At 38.4% G+C, this 25312-nt stretch overlaps 1 protein-coding gene across 3 annotated transcripts in view; it reads left to right on the top strand.

Annotated features, from left to right (window-relative positions):
- The window catches only part of TRPM6 (transient receptor potential cation channel, subfamily M, member 6), a 165587-nt gene that overhangs the window by 62430 nt on the left and 77845 nt on the right, over window positions 1–25312 (top strand). For all 3 annotated transcript variants that reach the window (XM_011947020.1, XM_011947021.1, XM_011947022.1), the window contains exons 8-17: window positions 3321–3489; window positions 4737–4860; window positions 8181–8253; window positions 8376–8476; window positions 12670–12804; window positions 14227–14280; window positions 16921–17061; window positions 19411–19503; window positions 21133–21410; window positions 22830–23058. In XM_011947020.1, the coding sequence (XP_011802410.1) occupies window positions 3321–3489; window positions 4737–4860; window positions 8181–8253; window positions 8376–8476; window positions 12670–12804; window positions 14227–14280; window positions 16921–17061; window positions 19411–19503; window positions 21133–21410; window positions 22830–23058 (1397 nt within the window). The remainder of the gene's footprint in view (window positions 1–3320; window positions 3490–4736; window positions 4861–8180; window positions 8254–8375; window positions 8477–12669; window positions 12805–14226; window positions 14281–16920; window positions 17062–19410; window positions 19504–21132; window positions 21411–22829; window positions 23059–25312) is intronic.

The raw sequence follows: 25312 nt of genomic DNA on the forward strand, positions 1-25312 counted from the left end.
CCAGGCTGGAGTGCAGTGGCGAGATTTTGGCTTGCTGCAACCTCCACCTCCTAGGCTCAAGTGATTCTCATGCCTCAGCCTCATGAGTAGCTGGGACTACAGGTGCACGCCACCATGCTTGGCTAATTTTTGTATGTTTTGGTAGAGATGGGGTTTCACTGTGTTGGCCAAACTGGTCTTGAATTCCTGGCCTCAAGCGATCCGCCTGTCTCGGCCTCCTAAAGTGCTGGGATTACAGGCTTAAGCCACTGTGCACAGCCTGGATTATCAATTCATATCAATGACTCAGATGAAATGAAGCTGACAATTACAGTAAATATGCAGATATGTCATGATTCAAGGTGATCATCCTAGAATCTGAAGGCTGGACCAAAGTGTATAAGAATTTTGGTAATATTTAAGTACCTGGCCTCAGGAAAACCAACTGAAGTGTTCTGGCTAGACGAAGCATGACAAAATCTATGTGGAAAACTGTTTGGGGTTTTAGTTGGCCCAATAACAACAATAATAGCAACCATGTTTATAATTAGCAGCGTGCCTCTAAATATATTCTTTTCATTTGAAATAGCCCTGTGAGCAACTTCAATATGGCAGTGGTGGCTTATTTCCATTTTGGAAATGATGAAGCAGAAGGGTAGAGAATTTAAGGGATTTGCAGTCATGCAGCTAAGAAATGACAGATCTGCCTGGGCGTCATGGCTCATGCCTGTAATCCCAGCACTTTGGGAGGCCGAGGCGGGTGGATCACCTGAAATCAGAAGTTCGAGACCAGCCTGGCCAACATGGTGACACCCTGTCTCTACTACAAATACAAAAAAGTAGCCGGGTGTCGTGGCACGTGGCTATAATCCCAGATACTCAGGAGGCTGAGGCAGGAGAATCACTAGAACCCAGGAGGCGGACGTTGCAGTGAGCTAAGATAGTGCCACTGCACTCCAGCCTGGGCAACAGAGTGAGCTTCCATAAAAAATTTTTAAAAAGTATACCTAACAGAAATTGAATTCTCTTCCTCTTCCACAAAAATGCCCATATTGATTTCTTTTTCTTTTTCGAATGGTAAAAGTACTATATACTTCCACATTCAGGTAACGCAAAGAAAGCATGTAACAGAAGAAAGGGATGGTTTTCCATAATCTCACCATCAAAACTAACCATTCTTACCCTTTTCATATGTATATTTTCACAAATTTTCTACACACACATGCAGACACACACACAAGCAACATCTTTTCAGCAAAAACTGGGATGATTTCATAATGCTTCTTTTGTAGTTTTTCCTACTAAGCATGGTCATATTTCCATGTCAATGAGTATAATTTAGCACATTTTAATGGCTGAATGACATTGTATTACACAAGATACAAAAAATTCCCTTACAAGTGTTTTTATTCCAAAATCAATACAATATTAATCGAAATTTTCTTCTATTACTTTTGTGCCTCATACAATTTTTGCCACTTCATTTGGCTTTTGTAAGACTACCTATTTAGAGAAACCCTATGTCTATTAATTGGTACATCATAGATATGCTTTTTAGTGATATGGAGAAAATAATGAGGTGGAGGTGTATGGAAAAAGAGTAAAACGTCAAAGCTGCTAAATCGATGGAATGAAGTTTTTGGATGGTTGCTAACCGAATCATCCCTAACATTTGAGAGCCTGACACAGGATACACATAGAAGGCCACATACTATATGTCTAGAGATTTAAATGCCTTAAATCTAGCTAACTGTATAAAATACGTCCTAGCCTTTTATCTTGACACATATAGCTGGAAGGCCAGACTTGCGTTTGGAAACCTTGGATTTTTGAAAGTACTGAGCAACATGGTGTTTTTTGAACATCCTAGTAAGCTGGGGAGGGAGCACAGGTTTCCCTTGACCCTTGACCCTGTAGATGCCTCACCATGAGGGCAGGGGTGTGGCCAGAGGAAGGCCAGTGTGGGCCCCCGAAAACATGGGACCCAGAGTATAGTCCTCTTTTGCTCAGGGATGAGTGTGGCATTGCTTGCCAAATTTTCTTCTTTTGGAAAGTAAAATAAAATATAGATATTTAAATGTAGTATATCAATATATGTGTGGTGTGGAAACATAAAGCAAATAAGAAATCTATAGAATAAATAGTCAAGGTCCCTTTTCAACATTTTCCTAAACCTTCCCCTCTCTTTTCCATTGTTCATAGTGTGATGTGTATCCTTCCAGAATTTTCTGGTCATTTATATAACATGCTATACATATAGGTATGTGCACATATACATCTAAAATACATGTCTATGTATATTGTTTTAAAAATATACATAGGATAATACTGTGCATATTATTCTGAAGCTTTTTTGCTTACATCTTTTTTAAAAGAATGACTCTGCAGTTATTCCTTTTTGTTCTTTCTCTCACTGGAATAAAGTAATATATATGTGTGTGTATATATATATAGAGAGAGACTGCCTTAGGTCACGTATTCTGCAAAAAGAAAAGGTAATATATAGTCATGATAAAAAATTCAAATAATAAAAAATGAAATAAATGGAAATGCAAAAGTCTTTGAGGGTTGTCGTCCTACCTTGTTCATAGAAATAACCACCATTAAAAGTTTATAGAGTCTGGCTGTGGTGGCTCACGCCTGTAATTCCAAGACTTTGAAAGTCTGAGGCAGGAAGATCACTTGAGACCAGAAGCTTGAGATCAGCCTGAGCAACATAGGGAGACCCCATTTCTACAAATAACTGAAAAAAAAAAAAAAAAAAGCTAGGTGTGGTGGTACACACCTGTGGTCCCATCTACTCAGGAGGCTGAGACAGGAGGATTGCCTGAGCCCAGAAAGTCGAGGCTGCAGTGAGTTGTGATCACAGCACTGCATTCCAGCCTAGGTGACAGAGTGAGACCTAGTCTTATATAAAATAAATAAATAAGTAATAATTAAAATGTTTATTGAACTGGTTAAGGTTGCTCATTTTGGGAGATGAGTGATGAACACATTGGGATCTATTATATTGTTCTGTTTACTTTTAGATACTTTCAGAGTTTCCCATAATGGAAAGTTACAATTTCTTAAGGAATACCAATTTTTAAAAAAATTATTGAAAACCTTTTTACCTGATAAAAGCTTGCAGATGCTTTCACCATATTTATGCCACATTTTATTTCAAGTCCAAGTTTCCGGCTTGGTCTTGATCTAAGCAAACCAGGGTTAAATGAGAGTGGTGCCAGTGCGAGGAATGAACATAGATGGTAATTGAGAGACTTGTGTCTGGAAGTCAAAATGGTCGACTGGCTGAGATAAGGATTCTCTAACAGTGTGGTATTGTTTGTGGTCTGGAATAGGCTCAAGACAAGGAGTGCCCGTGGTGGGGCTGGTGGTGGAAGGCGGTCCCAACGTCATCCTGTCAGTGTGGGAGACTGTCAAGGACAAGGACCCGGTGGTGGTGTGTGAGGGCACAGGCAGGGCAGCAGACCTCCTGGCCTTCACACACAAACACCTGGCAGATGAAGGGTGAGTTGTTGGTTCTTCCTTTTTGAAACTACAGGGGCTATTTATTCCACCATTTTAGTTCTTTTGGCTGTGCATTTATGTGGGCCAGATATTCTTGGATTATAGAAGTGGAGACTGGATTTTATTTCTCAGTGACTTGTTTGTTGTTCAACATCAAAATGCCCTTCAGTGATAACAGTTGTTATTTTCTTAGCTGAAGAATGGCCTGCCTTTAAAGGGAAGCTTGAATCTTGCTTGAACTTTGGGAAAAGGTGTTTGCAGGGGGAATGAGGGAGGTGTGGCTCTAGCAATTGGCCATTACAGCCGTAAGGACCTTTCTGTAAGGGAGGTGGCCAGTGTTGGGCCCAGAGTACCTTCAAGTTCATTTGCCCTTCATGGAAATAGCAGAAACTGGGGAGATCTATATCCTGACATTTTCATAGCATATGTCGTGCTTATTTCAGGCTTTAATTCTTTCACCTTTTCAAATAATTATAAAGATAATTTTTTCTCTTGCCATCCCTCTATCCAGTGTGATTCTTTCAATTTCAAAAGCATAATATTTATACTGTATAAATAAGTACGGTGCCTAAGAACTAAAATGTTGACCCCCCTAATTTATTTAGTAAACAGTTATCCACTGCTTATGCTGTAACAGCTCTCTGGAGTGCCTTTGCTTACGGTTGCTCTCCCTGTTCATCCCTCCTGCCTCCACTTCCACCTCTACCATCTCCCTCTGCTTTCACTCCTCTCCCTTTTCTAAAATCACCCTGGATGTGTGGTTATTAAACCTTTTAGGGTTTCAGATCCTTTAGAGAATGTAATACCTATAATTTCTGGAGATTCCCAGGCCGCTGGAAATCTACCAGCTTCAGAACTCCACTTCAGGGTATATTCTTTTCAGGATGTGGCAGATCAACCCATTATCACTTTCTTTCTTTATGTTATAAATGTGAAAATAGAGGCAGAGTCTTGCTATGTTGCCCAGGCTGGCCTCGAACTCCTGGCCTCAGGTGATTCTCCACCTGGGCCTCCCAAAGTGCTGGGATTACAGGTGTGAGCCACCATGCCCGGCTCCATTCTCACTTTCAAATTCAGCCTTCTTCTTGAGCTCCTGCTTCCGTTTGCTCCCCCTCATTTGCTCTCCTGGCAGAACTGTCCGTAGACACCTTTTCAGTCTGGGGAGCTTATGGGGTGTTTTCTTATACTGATGTTACCGGCTCATTCCCCTCTCTGGGTTGTGTCAAGACCATTTATTTCTCTTCCAGGATGCTGCGACCTCAGGTGAAAGAGGAGATCATCTGCATGATTCAGAACACTTTCAACTTTAGTCTTAAACAGTCCAAGCACCTTTTCCAAATTCTAATGGAGTGTATGGTTCACAGGGATTGTGTGAGTATGACGAGTTGATGATTCAACTGACTTAAGAACTGCTAATTTATAAATATTGTAGTATTTATTTTCACAATTAAAAAAATATGATGGACACAGGAAGGGGAACAACACACAAGGGCCTGTTGGGGAAGGAGCAGGGAGGGAGAGAATCAGGATAAATAGCTAATGCGTGCAGGCCTTAATACCTAGGTGATGGGTTGATCTGTGCAGCAAACCACCATGGCACACATTTACCTGTGTAACAAACCTGCACATCCTGCACATGTATCCCAGAACTTAAAGTAAAAATTTTTAAATTAAAATAATTAAAAATAAAAAATATGGATTTTTTTCATTTTGATTTTAGGTATATCTAACTCTACAGAATTTGATTCTTAGTTGAGTAAACTTGGCTTCTTACTGTCATTGCTGTCTGTACTCCCCATGCTTCAAATTCTGGACTCTACTACAGAAAAAGCACTAAGTATAACAGTGTTCCAGAAAAGTTATCAGATTTAGTGAAAATTACAGACGTATTTTCAGAGGGTAAAGGAACAGCTCCGTGTCTTCAATGAACACAGCTTCATGGCGCTGAGTTACATGACTGCCTCACAGCATCCTGAGCAAATCCTGCAGGAAATCATTGGGAATGTATAGGACAATGGGAAAAGTGAGAATAAACTCTGGGCTAAAAAATGGAGCCCACAAACTATGGGCTATTGCCATAATGTAGACTCAGGAAAAGGTTTTAGTGTTTTAGGGTACTGTGATAAAAAGATTACTTTATTTGATTAATTAATTTATTTGGTAAAGACAGGGTCTTGCTCTTTTGCCCAGGCTGGAGTGCAGTGGTGCAGTCATAGCTCACTGCAGCCTTGAATTCCTGAACTCAAGTGATCCTCTTGCCTTGGCCTCCCAAAATGCTGGGATTATAGGAATAAGCCACCACGCCCAGCCAATGAACAAAATGACTTGGATGATATGAATTATCAATTCTTTTTTTTTTTAATTTTTTTATTTTTGAGACAGGGCCTCACTCTGTCACCCAGGCTGGAGTGCAGTGGCGAGATTTTGGCTTGCTGCAACCTCCACCTCCTAGGCTCAAGTGATTCTCATGCCTCAGCCTCATGAGTAGCTGGGACTACAGGTGCACGCCACCATGCTTGGCTAATTTTTGTATGTTTTGGTAGAGATGGGGTTTCACTGTGTTGGCCAAACTGGTCTTGAATTCCTGGCCTCAAGCGATCCGCCTGTCTCGGCCTCCTAAAGTGCTGGGATTACAGGCTTAAGCCACTGTGCACAGCCTGGATTATCAATTCATATCAATGACTCAGATGAAATGAAGCTGACAATTACAGTAAATATGCAGATATGTCATGATTCAAGGTGATCATCCTAGAATCTGAAGGCTGGACCAAAGTGTATAAGAATTTTGGTAATATTTAAGTACCTGGCCTCAGGAAAACCAACTGAAGTGTTCTGGCTAGACGAAGCATGACAAAATCTATGTGGAAAACTGTTTGGGGTTTTAGTTGGCCCAATAACAACAATAATAGCAACCATGTTTATAATTAGCAGCGTGCCTCTAAATATATTCTTTTCATTTGAAATAGCCCTGTGAGCAACTTCAATATGGCAGTGGTGGCTTATTTCCATTTTGGAAATGATGAAGCAGAAGGGTAGAGAATTTAAGGGATTTGCAGTCATGCAGCTAAGAAATGACAGATCTGCCTGGGCGTCATGGCTCATGCCTGTAATCCCAGCACTTTGGGAGGCCGAGGCGGGTGGATCACCTGAAATCAGAAGTTCGAGACCAGCCTGGCCAACATGGTGAAACCCTGTCTCTACCAAAAATGCAAAAATTAACTGGGCATGGTGGCGGGTGCCTATAATCCCAGCTACTTGGGAGGCTTAGGCGGGAGAATCACTTGAACCCAGGAGGCGGAGGTTGCAGTGAGCCCAGATCGCACCATTGCACTCCAGCCTGGGCAACAAGAGTGAAGGAAAAAAAAAAAGATAGATCTGAAACTTGAGTTTCAGAAGAGTTGAAATCTTCTTAATCTACTACACTTTCTATTTGCCACAATAATCAGTAAGTTAAGAAAAGGACATGTTAAAGAGATTGCCCTTGTGTTGGCCTCTTCCTGCCATCAAGCAGAATAATTAATAAGCGATGTAATGACCAATGAGGGCAAGAGAAGGCAGCAAAGGGCTTATAGATGATAGGAATTGGGTTGTACAATTGAGGGTTGATTTTATTCATGCACATAGAGGGCGTGTCAGGTGAAAGGAAACAATGTGTGAAGTTACAGATGCATAGTTTTTTATCTTGATGAAACCATAGAAATTACTCAGCAGGTTCCTCTCATTTTATGGATGAGGAGGCTGAGATTCAGTAGCCTCACGATATTTACCTAGGACTAGCTTGTTAGTGGCATACTTGGAACCAGGTCTTGCCAGTCTTGGCTTTTTCATTAAAATAGCTACTTCTACTGTATGAAATGTATTTTAATTTAAAAAGACTGAGATATAGTCATTAATATCAGGTGACTCCCCCCCACTTTTTTTTGAAGGAACAAAAGCAGAGATTTATTGAAAGTGAAAGCACCCTCCACGGGGTGGAAACGGGTGAGCAGGCGCCTTAAGCGCCCGCAGGTGACCCTTTGGAACCTAAGTAACAAACTTACTTGTTTTTAAAAGAGTCAAAGACTGTCTGTGTTGCCCAGGGTACTTGCTCATTGGGTCCACTGTAATTACCTTAATTATTTTATGAGAGACCCTTGAGGATTCATTTCTCATAAAAAAACAAGTCTGGCTGGGCTTGGTGACTCGCCTGTAATCCCAGCACTTTGGGAGGCTGAGACCGGAGGATCGCCTGAGCCCAGGAATTCAAGACCAGCCTGGGCAATATAGTGAGACCTTGTCTCTACAAAAAATTAAGAAAAGAGAAGAAAAAAGCAAAAGTCTTAGTTTCCAAGGCTAGGTGAATGGAGGATTTCATTTGTTATCTCTTTGAAAGGAGATGTGATTTTATTTACATCGGAAATTAACATTGAGGTTCTTTTTGTTGTAGTATGTACATAATAAATTAATGTAATAACATTCCTCCTAAATATTTCCTCTGTACATGTGGAATTTTTAGTTTTTTTTTTCCCCCAAGTGCCCATAATTCTATGTTACTCTGTTTAAAAGTTTTCTCTCCTATAAGTAAAAAAAGGTTTTAAAGAAGAATGTTTTCCTCAGTTCACTAGCTCCAGTCTGAATTCTGTGGGTACTCTTTGAAAGCATTTATTTGGTAGTTCCCCAGATGTATGGCTCTCTGTTTTTCACTGTTGTAGATTACCATATTTGACGCTGACTCTGAAGAGCCGCAAGACCTTGATTTAGCAATCCTAACAGCTTTGCTGAAGGGTGAGTATCTGGATGGGGTTGCAATTGTTCCTCACTTACACTTCTCATGTTCCACAGTACTCTGTGCTTCTTGCATAGATATCTTCAAAAGAATATATGATTGTTCCTTTCTTTTACCCTAGGTACAAATTTATCAGCGTCAGAGCAATTAAATCTGGCAATGGCTTGGGACAGGGTGGACATTGCCAAGAAACATATCCTAATTTATGAACAACACTGGAAGGTATAGTGAAAATGAAGTTATTTGGAAAAAGTATTTTGTGTCATGGTCTGTTAGGAAGAGGCAAAAGAGAAAATGAGAGGAGATATTGATTGGTTTGGTAGAAGTGTGGGGTAGCATCTCTGTAGCTGGGATAGCTAAGACACTTCTCTCATCGACTTTGCCTTCCTGAAAACCTTCTTCCTTTTTTTTTTTTCCTGGCTCTGCAATCTAACTGAAGCTGAAAAGGGAAGTTGAGGGAAAGACAGAATGGAAGGTTTTAATTTTATTTTATTTATGTTATTTTATTTTTAGACACAAGTTCTCACTCTGTTGCCCAGAATGTCATGCAATGGTATGATCATAGCTCACTATAACCGGGACCACAGGCGCATGCCACCATGCCCAATTAATTTCTTTGTAAAAGGTATTTTATTTTATTGAGACAATGATTTGCTATATTGCCCAGGCTGGTCTTGAGCTCCTGGCCTCAAATGATCTTGCTACCTTGGTCTCCCAAAGTGCCAGGATTACAGGCATGAACCACTGTGTCTGGCGTATGATTTTAAATTGATTTTTGGGTAGATTTCTATCTTGTTATTTAAAATTCAAAGTTTACTTTCTGCTTTAAAATTTCACATTAGAAATTAGTGAAAACATAAAAAAGGAGAAAGATTACCCATAATGCTAATGATAATCACTATTAATATTTCATTTAAAAAAATGATAGTTGTGGCTATAATACAGGTATATTATTTTTGGGCCAAGCTAATTAATACATGCACATTGGTTAAAATATCAAATGATAGTAAAAGGCAATTTTAAAAGATGGTAGTTCTCTGCCCTGTTAATCACAAGAGCTAGTATCTAGGACGTTTTTGATTTTTCTAACACTTATAAATCTCCATATTTCTAAATAATGTCATATTGCTGTATTTTGGTTCATCAGTTTTAGAAATTTTTCAACACTTCTGTCTTGTGGGCCTCACGGCTGCAATGTGGACCGGTTGCCTCTCCTCCTGGTGCACAGCTGTCATCCCGGGATGCACCCTCATCATCTTGAGGATTCCCTTGCCTCTTTCCCATGTTAGATGGCATGTCTTCTATGTCCCTTGTCTTCCTCTTTGTTTACTCATTTATTTTGATGGTATACATGTTTCAGTAAGTTCCTGAGAAAGGGAGTATGAGAGATACATATTTTGAGGACTTACATGTTTGGCTGTATTTTAATTCATGACTTAAACTATTTTTTACTACAGAAATTTGAATGCCTAGCTTGTAGCACCCAGAATTTCTATTGAGAAGTAAATACTTTTTTTTTTTTTTTCCAGATTCTTTGTCACCATTTTTTTTTCCTCTCTGGAAATTAAAAAAAAAAAAAAAAAAGTCTTTCTTTTCCAGTGTTATGATGTGTGTTGTTGTGAGTCTGTGTATCCATTTTGTTGGGCACATGATTTCAACCTGCCAATCATATGTTTTCATTGCATTTCATTCCATTCTGTCCCGTAATACCCCCCCATTGTTCTCTTTTGGAATTCCTATTATTTGAATATTGGACCTTATGGACTACTCCTCTAATATTCTTATCTTTTTCCTCCCATGTTTCCTATCTTTACTTTGGTAACTTTGCTCGACTTTATTTTTTTATTTTAATTTTAATAATTTATTTATTTATTTATTTATTTTTGAGATAGGGTCTCACTCTGTTACCTAGACTGAAGTGCAGTGGCATGATCTCGGCTCACTGCAACCTCCACCTCCCACACACAAGCAATCCTCCCACCTCAGCCTCCTGAGTAGCTGGGACCACAGGTGTGTGCCACTACACCAGGCTAATTTTTGTATTTTTAGTAGAGATGGGGGTTTGCCATGTTGCCTAGGCTGGTCTTGAACTCCTGAGCTCAAGCAGTCCACCTGCCTCAGCCTCCCAGAGTTCTGGGATTACAGGTCTGAGCCTTAACTTTAATTTTGAAGCCTTCTATGAAGCTTCTCTTTTTCTGGTAGCATACTATGAATCTATTAATTTCTTCTTTTTTTAGTTTTTAGTTTTTGTGGGTTCATAGTGGGTGTATATATTTATGGGGTATCTGGGATATTTTGATACAGGCATACAATGTATAATAATCACATCAAGATAAATGAGGTATCCATCCCCTTGAGCATTTATCCTTTGTGTTACAAACAATCCAATTATAATCCTTAATTATTTTAAAATGTACAATTAAATTATTATTGACTGTAGTCATTCTGTTGTGCTATCAAATACTAGATCTTATTCATTCTTTCTAACTATTTTTTGGTACCCATTAATCATCCCCCTTATCCCCCTCAGTATTCTTCCTAGCTACTGGTAACCATCCTTCTGCTCTCCGTCTCCATGGATTCAATTGTTTTAATTTTCAGCTCCCACAAATGAGTGAGCACATGTAAATTTGTCTTTCTGTGCCTGGCAGTCTATTAATTTGTGACAGCAAATTTGCTTCCTGTTTGCACCCTCCCCTGTGTTTTTCATTAGCATCCAGAATCCAATATTTTCTTTTCCAGATGGAGTCTTGCTCTGTGGCCCAGGCTGGAGTGCAGTGGTGCAATCTTGGCTTATTGCAACATCCACCTCCCAGATTCAAGCAATTCTCCTGCCTCAGCTTCCCAAGTAGCTGGGATTACAGATTCCTGCCACCACAACCGGCTAATTTTTGTATTTTTAGTAGAGATGGGGTTTCACCATGTTGGCCAGGCTGATTTCAAACTCCTGACCTCAGGTGATCTGCCCTCCTCAGCCTCCCAAAGTGCTGGGATTACAGGCGTGAGCCCCTGTGCCCAGCCCAGAATACAATATCTTCTTTTACCTTTTTGAGGATATTAATGAGAGCTCTTTTGAAGTTTTCTTCTTCTTGCATTGTCTGCTTCCTGCTAGTTGATGTTTTTTGATCTGTTTGTTTTCGTCTTTTTGTTTAAGTGTAGTGGATCAAAAGCTCTTTGGAAATTCCGAGCCTGCAGTTGGAGCTTGCTTATAGGTTTGAGTTTCACAGTAGGGTGTTCTAACTGCCCTTAGTTTAGGGGCTCCCAGATACCAACATATTCATGTCTTTTCTCTTGTATTGGTGACATTACCAGAAAAGAATCCTCTAATTCCCTGACTGGAAGGTGTAAGCCTTGTTGCTAGTGTTATGGGAATCAAAGGGGAAAGATGACTGGAGAGACCCCACCATTAGGGATTCAGCATGTATGCATGTATTTTGTTGCTGCTGGAATTCTGTAGTAAGTATCTGTTTGTCTCTTGACATTTTCCACTTCTACTATTTGGCTTTTTGGTGACTGCTCAGTCAATTATGACTTGACCATTGCTTTCCAGCTTCCAAAATGTTGCATTCTTGTCTCCACTCTTGTCCTCCTTGTCCTTATAGGTTTATTTCATAACAAAAATCTTTACTGTAGTTTTAATGAAATTTTGAGTGGGAGAAAAATTAGATGAGTGTGTTCAACTTGCCATTTGTACCCAGAAGCCAGGTAGAGTTTAAATGGACACATGACAAATAACAAAAACAAAAGAAGAAGAAGAAACCTTGAATGTCTATCAGAATTGCATTAAGCCTGTACGTTCATTTGGGAAGCTTTGAAATCTTTACAATAATCAGTTTTCCCATCCAACTACATGGGACGTTTTTTTATTTATTCAAGATGTCTTCACTTAAGTCCTGCACATTTCTTAATAAGACTGTTCGTTCGTTCGTTCATTCATTCATCCATTCATTCATCCATTCAAGACAGGGTCTCACCCTGTTGCCCAGGTTGAAGTGTAGTGGTGCATTCATGGCTCACTGCAGCCTTGACCCCTTGGGCTCAATTGTTCCTCCCACATCAGCCTCCCAATTAGTTGGGACCACAGGTGCATGCCACTATGCCTGGATAATTTTTGTATTTTTGGTAGAGACGTGGTTTTGCTGTGTTGCCAAGGCTGGTTTGGAACACCTAAACTCAAGCAATCCACCTGCCTCAGCCTCCAAGAGTGCTAGGATTACAGGTGTGTGCCCCTGAGTCTGGCCTAGTAATACTGTAATTAATTTTTTTTTCCTTTTTTTTTTTTCTGTACCCACTGATGGCAGGACTTTATTTTAAAATTGTTGTGTTTGTGTAATTTTGAGTTCAAAAACATGTAATTCTTTAGTTATTTCTACTTTCTTAATTGTCTTTACATTTCTTATTTGTACTTTCTGAAGCCTGATGCCCTGGAACAAGCAATGTTAGATGCTTTAGTAATGGATCGAGTGGATTTTGTGAAGCTCTTAATAGAATATGGAGTGAACCTCCATTGCTTTCTTACCATCCCTCGACTGGAAGAGCTCTATAATACAGTGAGTATGGAACATTTCATCAGTCATTTCCCTCCAGATTCGAGAAGAGCAATGATCATCAAGCAGACCATCAAGGCAAAACTCCTTATCTAAGGAAGTGAGAAGTAATTGGACTTCCCTATTATCTGAAGCTGGATCTAGTTCCAGGCTTCTTTCCCCAACATTTATAAGTAACTAGAATTTCTATACATCCTCAAACTGTGTGCATGTTAGAACTCGTCGTACAACCCTTCCTGACATGAAGGCACCAAAATGTCTACAAATGCAATCATTTATCATTACCTACATGGCTAACATGGTTCCAGTTACCCTTAAGCTCCCACTTTAAGGTCCATAAATACTCCTGAGGAAAATTCACTGCTGTGAGCTCAGTTCTGTCTTGCTGAAGCTCCCTTCTGCACTCTTCTCTAGCATTCTTTCTTTCTAATAAAACTTTCTTTATTCAAAACCTATACTGTTGTCAGTAAATTCTTCCTACTACCTGTTAACCAGCGACTTTCCGTTGCCAGGGATCTGACACCTTGCCCGGTAATTATTTATTGATCAGCTTAAGACTTGTTTACCTCCTTGAATGTTCTTGTACAAAGATAGTTTATAGATAGACTCTTCAACCAAATGAGAAACATTCTTACCAATTCTGTTTTATCCTAGTAAAAACATAAAGACTAAAATGTGAATAAGAACAAATTGCCTTTTATTGAGTTATTGGAAGTATCTCAACCTAAGGCCACTATTAAAATACTGTTCCTGTAACTTTCCCATGTAAACCCTTTGTTGAAACTAGCCTGGCTCACACACTGTGAAAATACCAATTGCTCAAGCCATGCACACTTCTCAAAATAGCCTTCCTTGTCCTTTAAATCTTATTCTTTCTTCAATGATTTATTCAAGTCTTGTCTTCTTGATTACTACAGTTAGTTCACAGTGATTTGTTCCTAAAGTACCAATTATTTGTAACTCTTTTTGAACCCACACATATATTGTTGGTTATTTTTTAGTATAAGTAGCTACTCTTTTCTATTATTATAAACACTCCAGGAAAATAGTGCTTATATTTGTCTGAATCCCTGATTGCATGTAGTAAGTTTTCAATAAATATTTATTGATAGAATGTGCTTGTATGATAGGATTTGTAATTGTATGTTAAAGGATGCTAATAAATTACCTAAGATTCATTTCTGTCTCTTATCACATGAAGTCTTTACTATCTACATATTTGCATCTTGCTTTGAAAAATATTTCATATAATTACATCTTCTCTTGGAAAACACCTTTAGAATTAATTGGCTTAAGCTTCGTTACTAAAAATGTTGAACAAAACTTTCAGTATTCTGAGTTACTTATGCATTCTGAAATAAAGGTTTTACTCCCCGGCACATGGTAATTAAAGTGAATAATTCTTCCTTTTGTTCTTTATTTCAGAAACAAGGACCTACTAACACACTCTTGCACCATCTTGTCCAAGATGTGAAACAGGTAACCTAATTAAGAAGGCGTGAACATGTCTTTGTATATTGCCTTAGCTTTGTGTTGGAGGAGTCACTGAATTTTGCTTTGTAAAATGCAGATTTGGATGGTTTTGTTAATTACCTATCTTCTTTACCTTGATTTGAACAATTTCATCAACAAACCACACTCTTACACTTTTTTCCTTAATTTGCTTTATGTTTTAAAAGATTTGATCCACCAGTTAGGTGATATTTGCTAATAAAAAGCCATGAATCAGAGACATGCAATGCTTCTAACCAGTCTTCAGCTTACCACAATACAATGGTGGTGCCTGTGATGATGATACCAGCTGGAAATAAAGAACTTTGTGGTTGCGTTATCCTTATTGGAGGACTAATATGTGATTTCCATTGTTTTTTGATATCAGTGATAGTTCCGGCCGTCTCTTGCTGCTTTTGTGAGTCTTCATTGTTCTAGGCAGTCAGGTGGCTCCCTTCCCTATTCTATACTCTTGGTCACGTTTTGCTCATGGTATTCTCAATGAACTGTGATTTAGGTCAAACTTAAAGTATTTGATTCTCCATTAGTTACCAAAACCTGCCAACTTTAACAAACTTTTATACCTCAGTTTCTTGTCTTTCCATTACCAGTGACTTTTATTCACATCCCCTGAACATTGGGAGTACTTTTTATTTGTCACTATGGTTAAAATCCAAGGCACATTTAAAAAATTCTCTTATTTTTCCAAAGTCTGATATTTTGTTCAAAGGAATGTGAGCTTTCAGGTTATGTTGATGTGGCGGGAGAGTCAGAGTGAAAGGAAGACATTTCCTTGGTAATTTTTTTTTTTGAGATGGAGTTTTGCTCTTGTTGCCCAGGCTGGAGTGCAATGGCGCAATCTCAGCTCACTGCAACCTCCACCTCTCAGGTTCAAGCGATTCTCCTGCCTCAGCCTCCCGAGTAGCTGGGACTATAGGCGCCTGCCACTGTGCCCAGCTACTTTTTTGTATTTTTAGTAGAGATGGGGTTTCACCATGTTGGCCAGGCTGGTCTCAAACTCCTGACCTCAGGTGATCCACCCGCCTTGGCCTCCCAAAGTGCTGGGATTACAGGCGTGAGCCACCGTATCCCACCTATTCCTTGGCAAATTAGCAGTAAGGAAAAGTGTCCATACTCATGTAAATTTAGTTTGTATTGATTTATGCAATATGAAAATGATTTTCTTTAATTTTTTTCTTAAACTCTGCCGCAGAAAACTGAAAAAAAGTGATGAACTAGGTTAAATATGTTCTAACTAGCAGCAATAAGAGCATTACTTTTGGCATTCCTTGAAAAAAGTAAATTATGAATGTAAAAAAGAAAAATTAAATTATTTACATTCATATGTATATAGCCTTATTTCTTGTTCTAAGCTTTGTGAACATTAGTCACAATCTTCATTTCAGAGACCTTGTTCAACACTCTGTGTGCCTTTAAAAATTTACTATAAATGGGCAGTTCAAAAGTGAAGAGGTAGTAAAGTGCGATTTAAGGAGTCAAAATAATTTTTATTTAGACTAAGACCACATACATGGAAATCTACCACTCAGCCCTCCTGCCAACCAACCATAACACTTGTCTTGGCACAGCCTCATGGTTTTGTTTGTTCATTTGTTTGTTTTGCTTTATTGCAATATTCTCTTTATTGTGGTGGTCTCAAACTGCCCCCACAATGTCTCTAAGGTATGCCTGTATAGAGTTTCAGATAGTTACTCAGCTCAGCCAAGCGCATATGCTAAACTCTGGGTAGACAAAGACAGACCCTTCCACACAGTCTGTAAAGGAAGACAGACATGTAAGCTGACAACTTCAATATCCTTGTAATATATCCTGTGGAATTTTGGATCATAGGGAAAGTAGATTATAGACACAAAGACCCCCAAATATGTCCTGAAATATAGAAAACACTATACTGTCTATACTGGATTAAGTTCAATTCAAAGAAGAACCTGGCTGCCTAAGCCTTATGTTTTAATATCGAATTTGACTCTGCCGTTCTATATTCCTTGTTTTCATTTGTTCTACTTCCTCCCATATTCTTGTTTTACATGTGATGGACTCAGTGCAGTGCAAAGTGTTATATCCATTTCAACAAAGAGAGAAGCTGAAAAGCTAATCCAATGTTGATTTTGGATCACACACATTCAGTGTAGACTTTATGATTTTTACTTCTGTTGGAGTAGCTATATTATTTCTAGTTAAAAAAACTCTCTATATACATATTTGTTTGTTTGTTTTCTACTTGTTTAATGTTTTTCTCTTACTTCCAATTAGGAGCTCCATATGGAATAAAAAAAATTTAAATGTATTTTACTCAAACGTGTGTGTATATATGTTTGTGTGCATGATAAGTAGAGTGAGAGCAAGAGTTAGAGAGAGAGAGCATGCATAGATGGAAGCACACATTTAATGTCTATGCAATGAGAAAGCATATTAAGGCTAAGATATTTTTCCTTCTGAACTGGCAGATTGCATCAATAGCTGGTCACTTAAATTAATCAGTTTGTAAAGATATTTAAAAGGTATGTCTACCTCTTTGCAATTAATTTGATTATATTCTAATGGCATGGCAAGAGAAATGGAAGAAGAGAACTAAAAGTTAAAAGTCGTCGCATGTTTTTGTTGCAGCATACTCTTCTCTCAGGCTACCGCATAACCTTGATTGACATTGGATTGGTCATAGAATACCTCATTGGTAGAGCATATCGCAGCAGCTACACTAGAAAACATTTCAGAGCCCTCTACAACAACCTCTACAGAAATCATAAGGTAGAGTAATTGAAAAGTGCCTAAGTAAAATTGAGAATGGTTAGGAATTGTTTTAGAAAAATGGCCTGGGAAGTTCAGACAAAAATAGCTCCTAAAATGGTCGTTTTATTTATGGACACTTGTTATCTGCTGTATGTGAAGTATACTGTACTAAGTGTTGCAGTGTTGGCCTGGGATGCATAAGGATCAGAAGTTTAGAAACTCTTCAACAGATTTATGAATAACTAGCCATAATATAAAACAGTATATAATACATGCTAGAGTGACTTAGAAGGTATGTGATGAGGCAGGTTAGAGGGAGAGATGACCAGTTCTTTTTTTTTCCTTTTCTTTCTTTTTCTTCTGAAAATACTGATATCAAAAGCTTAATCAGATTAGATATGTAAACTCATCACAGTCCATAGTCTGGAGATAACAAGCTTGGTATAAGCCTGTAGTGATTATATGACAGATGTGTGTAGACTGTCCTTAAAAACACAAGTGATACATATTTTATTTTCCATGATAGTTTGAAGAGTCTAGGAATGTAAAATTAGAGTTGTTGGTTAGTGGTTAGCAGAGGAAACATTGCCTATTTCTTGAAATTGCCATTATGGATTAGCAACCTGAGGAAACTCATTCTTATTAGAAAATGAGGGGAGGGTTAGAAAATGTAGTTTTGGGTATTTTTGTTGAGAGAAGAGAAGGAGCAGTAAAGGGCACAGCCTTTGGGTATTCAGGTATGTTTCCACTGTGACAAGGAGACCTTCGTTGCTGGAGAATCAGTGTCATATGGTTTTAAGGAAGGAGACTGGAAAGGCAGTTTGGGGTAAGATCCCATAAACAGCATAGAATATCAAGCTACTTGAGTTCCTTTATAAAGAGTCAAGTGACGTGAAAGCCCAGCTTAGCTTTCAGAAATGAAAAAGCAAAATAGGAAACCCAAATCTGACACAGAAAAATTATTAAGATTTCAAAGGCATAAGGATACACTTAAGGAGGTATCAGCTACTTCATTTAACTATAATAGACATTGCTGTGAGATCCCCAGTGGCAAGTAGGAGGACTGACTGTGGTGTTGGTGCAGCTCAGTGTGGAGCTTGCTAGGGAAGATCCCTTAGTGCCTTTTCTTCAAATGGCCTGCCAGTATGAAGTCACCCGTTTCTTGAATTGTCTTCCAGTGGAGTGCAGAGTTGATTGTGTGTCATATTAAACTAGATTGTAGTAGTTACAAGCACATGATTTTGGAGTCAGAGACATCTGGCTAGGATTGCCTCCTAGTTTTGCTCTTTAGTTGCTGAGTAATCTTGAACAATAAGCTTAACTTCTCTGTGCATGTTTCCTCATCTATAAATGGGAATAGTAATACTCCTTTTATAAATTTGTCAGAAGGATTACATAAAATAATATATGAAAAATCCATGCTCCTGGTACACAAAGGGTGCAGTCATCGTTAGTAATAATGGTCATTATGATAATTACTATAATGACACTATTAATTCTATATTACAATAGTAATAATAATTTGGGTGTTGCCTTTAAAAAGTCTTCACCTCATCATTTCTATGCTCGATATTTTCAACAAATCAGAAACTGAAATAAAGCAGTTCAAAGCCTATAGTTTGGGTTGGGCATGGTGGCTCACGCCTATAATCCCAAGACTTTGGGAGGCCAAGGCAGGAGGATTGCTTAAGCCCAGGAATTCGAGACCAGCCTGGGCAACACAGTGAGACCCAGTCTCTAAATAAATAAATAAATACATTTTAAAAAACAAAGCCTATGGTTTTTATCATATTTTATGTTAGTCCCTTTAAGAATGTTTCTTTTGTTTTTGTTTCTTGTTGATGAAAATTTCATGCTGATGGCAATGAGTTGTGTTGTTGTTGGGCGTGGCCACTGGAGTTCCGGTGGAGATATTATATAATACCTGAGAAATTCCATAACTTCCTGTCTTAACCTTAACCTTGGAGCTGCTTGTGAATGGGAATTTTTTCTTATCAGAACTGTAAATCTTTATTGCCTATTCTGAACTTGTTCCAGGGAGAGAACATCCATTCATTCTAATGGAATTTCCACATAGTGAAGGAATGCAGATATATAATAGGGAACAAAAGAGTGTGTTCTCTAAGATGTTAGGAAATAACAAAATGCACAATGAGATCATTAGAGGCTCTTGTTGGGTGCTAATCATGGATGAGAGACAGAGGCATGGATGTTTGGTAGGACACAACATTATATTTGTTTTTTATTATTGTCTAGAAATAAAATATTGTGACCACTATAATCTTCTCCCCTCATTTTGTCTTATTTTAAAAATGAAATAATAACATGTGCCAGAGAGTGACCAGCTTTGTTCCAAACCTTTCCCAGCACCGGAGACGCTCCTCAGGAAATAGAAATGAGTCTGCAGAAAGCACGCCGCACTCCCAGTTCATTAGAACTGCACAGCCATACAAATTCACGGTACCATTTACTTGTTTTTAGACTTGAAAAAAAATGTTTTTTACAACTCGAGACTGTTTCTTCATTTACATCAAAGAAAGGGAGGTGTAAATAGAGGGACCATTTATAAGTGCCATAAACAGATGGTGCGAGTCAAAAGCATAACACAGCTGTCCAGTACCAACAGTGAGCAGAGGCGCAGTGATGCTCTGGACCTGCACTTTAGCCTCTCTTCCGTGTTGCCATCCCTGCTGTGTCTAGACAGTGACTCAGTCAGGTGATCTATGGGATGGTACTTAAAAAATGTGATCATTAACCCAACACCATACTCTGATGTCCTGTTCCCCAAGGCCAGTTGGATGTGAAGTCTGTTTCCTTCTTTTCCTTCACTTCTCTGTTGCACTGACCTTTTGCATCTTCATTTTTAAATTTTTTCCTTTTTGAGGCTTTCTTGAAATTAACATAAATCTAATATTACAGTATGATAATGATGATGATGATGAGTGTGTGTGTGTGTATACAACATTGTTATTCCTCCTAGTCTCATACTCCTCCAATCCCACTTTACTCTGAGAATAAATGCTTTTGCTCAAGAATTTCCATGCAAATGGTTATTATGTTAGCTGAAAGAGGTTTGCTTTCCACAGCCCCTGGTATGAAAGAGGTATTTCATAAAATTACCATTGGTCATCATCAGTGAACATGAATTCCTTTTATTTATAGAAATAGAGGAAATGGATTATAATTTTTTGCTATGGTATCTCAAATTAAAAAGAATAATTATTGAATCTTTAATAATTTTTTAGTATTTGCCAGGTATTATACTGAGTGCTTGGTTGAACTTGGAAGGTAGGTGGGGAGGAGAGGATATAACGGTGTCTGAGAAATGGTCTCATCTTCCTCAAAGTCATAACCATAGTGCAGTATGATAAGCCCAGAGATAGAGACACACAAAATGATATAGGAGTACGTGAGGAGGTAGAGTGGCATGGTGAGTGGGGATTTATCAGGTGGAGAATGGTATTTCATGATCACCTGTTACCGTTGCTGATAAATATGATCAGAATTAAAGGAAAAGAAACTTCAAATCAATCTATTTTAATACATGCTGGCTACACTAGGGATGTTTTCCCAAAGGAAAGATAATGAATCTATTTGCTAAGTGAGGTTAGAGCTTTTTAAAAATACATCATTCTCATGTATCCAATATGTTATTTTGACCCATTTCCTTGAGAAATTAAAAGTTATCATGTAGTCTGTAATTCAGCACTCATCATACTGCACTGTGGTTATTATTTTGAGGAAGATGGAACCATTTCTCAGGTATTGTTATATCTCCCCCTACCCACCCATCTTTCAAATTCATATTAAGCACTCTGGGTATATCCTAAAGAGGTACTGCATTAAGTTATGCTAAACGACCTTAAGATATATCAGTTCAGGGACTCTGGATCTGTTAAATGCAACAAGAAATAGATTACCTTTTATGGTCTAAATTTTGCTTGCTGGCTTATAGAATCTTATTATTATTTCCATCTCTTTTTCAGTAGTGATTTAAAAAAAATCTGTAGGACACCTGCTGTGTTGAATTAGGTAAAACATCATGCATCTGAGTATTTGAAAACTCATTCCTATTTTATTTTCCAACAGGAAAAGTCTGTAGTCCTTCATAAATCAAGGAAGAAGTCAAAAGAACAAAATGTATCAGATGACCCTGAGTCTACTGGCTTTATTTACCCTTACAGTGACCTGCTGGTTTGGGCTGTGCTGATGAAAAGGCAGAAGATGGCCATGTTCTTCTGGCAGCATGGAGAGGAGGCCACGGTTAAAGCAGTGATTGCATGTATCCTCTACCGGGCAATGGCCCATGAAGCTAAGGAGAGTCACATGGTGGCTGATGCCTCAGAAGAGTTGAAGAATTACTCAAAGTAAGTGTTCTCTCACTTCATACTAAACATCAACACTTCTTAGAATGGCTAGACACTTTTATCTCTCTCATCTTTAAACTTGTAGGACAAATGGACTTACTGCCATGCATTTTATGGACTCTCCTATTAAAACGGTCTTCAAGTATTCTAAGGAGCTTTGTGAAGTAAAGGAAGGAGAGGTGGCCTTCAAGTCAGGGGACTTGAGTTCTAGTCCAGCTGTTGACTAATTAGACAAGTCAGTTGACCAGATTTCAGGGCTTTAGTTTCCTAACTATGAAATGTTCAATTAATGATTTTGAAAGCTCCCCCTAACTCAGAACTCTTTGATGCTAAATTAAAGTAAGACATTGTTTTCATTAAGTATCTCTCAGGAGGAAAAACAAATAAATGCATTTTATTAAAGAACCAGAGAGTAATGGTGGAAAATAGAAGTTAAAAATGCTTTTGGTTTTTAAGTTACTAAAGTGTTATAGTAGTGAAGAAAGAATGAAAACTAGAATCAATGGAACTAATTTATAATTTTGATTTAAAAAATTCCCAGGCTGGAGGCAGAGGTTGCAGTGAGCTGAGATTGTGCCACTGTACTCCAGCCTGGCGACAGAGCAAGACTCCATCAAAAAAAAAAAAAGAAAAAATTCCCAGGCTGGGTGTAGTGGCTCACACCTGTAATCTCAGCACTTTGGGACACCAAGATGGGAGGATTGATTGAAGCCAGGAGTTCAAGACCAGCCTGGGCAACATAGCAAGACCCTGTCTCTACCAAAAAAAACCCCCCAAATTCCAGAGAATGACAATGTCTACCTTTCAGAGGAAACATTCTCCTCGAAAATCACATGAGGGTGTCTCTAGGTCTAGGTCTATAGCTTTCTTAAGTCATGTAGGTATTTTATAAAATCTTTTTTTAAAAAAGTGATTCCATAGCTTTCCTTACTTGCTAGTTGGGTTCTGAATGGTCTTTTTTTGTCCCAAAAAACAACAAAACAAAACAAAACAAAACAAACAAAAACAAAACTTTTATTAGGTCTTATGAGGGAGTCCCAACCAAGCTATGTATAAGTCTATGTATAAGTCCCAAACCAAGCTATGTCCAAGTGGAGTGGCTACTCCCCATGAATAGCTCAGGTGTAAATTAAATTCTGTATGCTACAATGTAAACCTCCTAGTTCTGTTCCTACAGGAAAGGGAGAAAAATCCCATTCCTGAGTAGTAATTCCTTTCAAATAGTTTCTGGAAACTAAGATTATTAATCTGCTGTTTGGTGTTGTTGGCTTTTTTTTTTTTTTGAAGGAAGCCTTATGATTGATATTTTCTGAGCCTCACATCTAATCTTTTACAATGTTTCTAAATGTTCTAAAATGTTTCTAATAATGCAGCTCTCTCACCTGCCTTTGTTTTCTTCATTTGCCACCTTCATGGCAGACAGTTTGGCCAGCTGGCTCTGGACTTGTTGGAGAAGGCATTCAAGCAGAATGAGCGCATGGCCATGACGCTGTTGACGTATGAACTCAGGAACTGGAGCAATTCGACCTGCCTGAAACTGGCCGTTTCGGGAGGATTACGACCCTTTGTTTCACATACTTGTACCCAAATGCTACTGACGGACATGTGGATGGGGTGCCTGAAAATGAGGAAAAACTCTTGGTTAAAGGTAAATTTACTTTACTTGCTTTATGGAGTTTAATGTTAGTTTTGTATAAAATTCTGTACTCGAGTTACATTTTCTTCCAGAAGTGTGTCTTCAGGAGAACCAGTTAGTATCTTTGAGAGCTCGTTTGGAGGTTCTAGCAGGGGAGCGCAGCTACTCCTATACCCTTGACGGAAGATTGGTCCTCTGTCGAGGACGGTCGTCTTCTGCGACTGAGCGACTGCCGGAGCGCGCAGCTTTGGGAGGGATGAACATGGAGTGGTGAGACAGGAAGGGGATACCTGCCTAGCCGGCCAGATCAGCCGAATCAATCCTGGCGATCAATGGGGTGACAGATGGCACAGCCAGATCGGCCTCACATCCCAGTTAATATCTTTGATTCTCACAGAAGATCTGGGGTCTTCCCAGAGGAATCTGTGAAGATGACTTTTATCTCCCATGGCCACAGTTTCCTTTTGAATAATGGATATAATTGTACCTGCCCTGTCCACCACAAAGATGAGGGTGGTTAGAAGAAGTTAAAAGCATAGACAAACATATGTAAGATTTCATTATTACTAGTTGCTATTGCCTCTAATAATTATAACAAAAGTAAGTTAGACTTTTTAGTGAATTTTTTTCAGTGTAAGAATACTAACAGATAATAAGCTAAATAAAATTAATAACTTCTGTTGTTCTGCTCACCCAGTGTGTGTGTGTGTGTGTGTGTGTTGGGGGGGGTTCTTTTCTTTTCTTTTTTTGAGAAAATAAGTGACTGTTTCATAAGGCTGCCCTCCAATACATTTGTTCACATGACTAACCATCTCAAAATTCTCAGCTTCATCTGTTATCTTAAATTATCAATAATAATTTAGTTGACTGCTAAGGACATTTACCTTTGACATCAAACCTAAGTCTAAAAGCTTTAGGTTATGGCCAAGCTTAAGGAGTACACATACTTATGAAACCAAATAAAATGAGACAAAGAGTGAGTATTAAGAGCTACATAAGTCTGTATTTTATATTTTAATTTTATTTTTCCTAGAGTTCTTAAAAATATGATGTGTCCCAAACATAATGACTATTTTTCCACTGATGAAATTATAGAAATAAAAGAAATGTCAACCAAAAAGGATCTCAACATAAATGCTTTTAAAGAAAATATCAGAAACAATAATTGTTTTCAGAAGTTCTCCAATGATCTGCTTTGATTGCACCCTTGGAACTGAGGAACTAGAGATGTGAATGGGTTCACCTCTAGCTACATAAGTTCAACGTTCAGGGAGTGAGATAAGATATAGATAGCTGATAGTTTGAGAAATAATTTTCCTCATGTTTGTGTCCTGTATATACTCCAGTTTACTGGAAATCCTTATTTTTGAGAACTTAATGAATTCTTGTTCTTCATATACTTCATACCAAAAAGAAGACTTAAGTGAAGTAAGACTAAATGTTTTACCCCAAAACATAGAGTGAGTTAATAAAAAAGGTTGAGTTATCTACTTAAAGTCTGTAAGCTGCAGTAAATGTTCTTCTGCAGTGTCTAGATCCTACTCTGTCAGTGCTTGGTTGGTGAATTTTAGAAACAGATTTGCAAATAGTTGTACAATGTCCTGGCTAGGCTAATTCCAAGTAGAAAAAGACTGTAGAAAAGCCATGTAGAGAGATGTGGATGGGAAAACTCATTGTAATGCTCCATATTATCCCTTAGAGATGGGATACTGATGATGTTGAACACTATCTCATAAGCCAGTTGTTCTGCAATGGACAAAGGCAACAGAATGTGGGGCCTCTTCAGGAAGTTGACTAGAGATTAATTAGTACAGTATTACCACTGGGCATGGTAACTGCAATTTTTCCAGACCTAGAAGATTGCATGTATTTTGAGTTCTACATCTGGACAAAAAACAAACACACAAATAAAATCCTATTAGAACTGAAGAAAGTCCAGAGAATCTTCACAGGAGATCAAGCTTTAAAACAGGATGACAAAAGATAATTTCATCATGAAAAAAAAAAAGGTCGACAAGGATATGACTTCAGTTTACCATATTTAATGATGAATGTCAAATAGGTTAAATCTTCTTTTTGGTCACTGAATACCAGAATACTAAGGCCTACTTTTAGCTTGAAAGAGGTAGTGTTCATCAAGTTGATATCAGAGCATTTATTAAATCTTTTATTTTATTTTATTTTATTTTTTTGAGATGGAGTCTCACTCTGCCGCCCAGGCTGGAGTGCACTGGCCATATCTCAGCTCACTGCAAGCTCCGCCTCC

Source organism: Colobus angolensis, unplaced genomic scaffold (genome assembly GCF_000951035.1).
Source record: "Colobus angolensis palliatus isolate OR3802 unplaced genomic scaffold, Cang.pa_1.0 Scaffold257, whole genome shotgun sequence".
NCBI lineage: Eukaryota > Metazoa > Chordata > Mammalia > Primates > Cercopithecidae > Colobus > Colobus angolensis.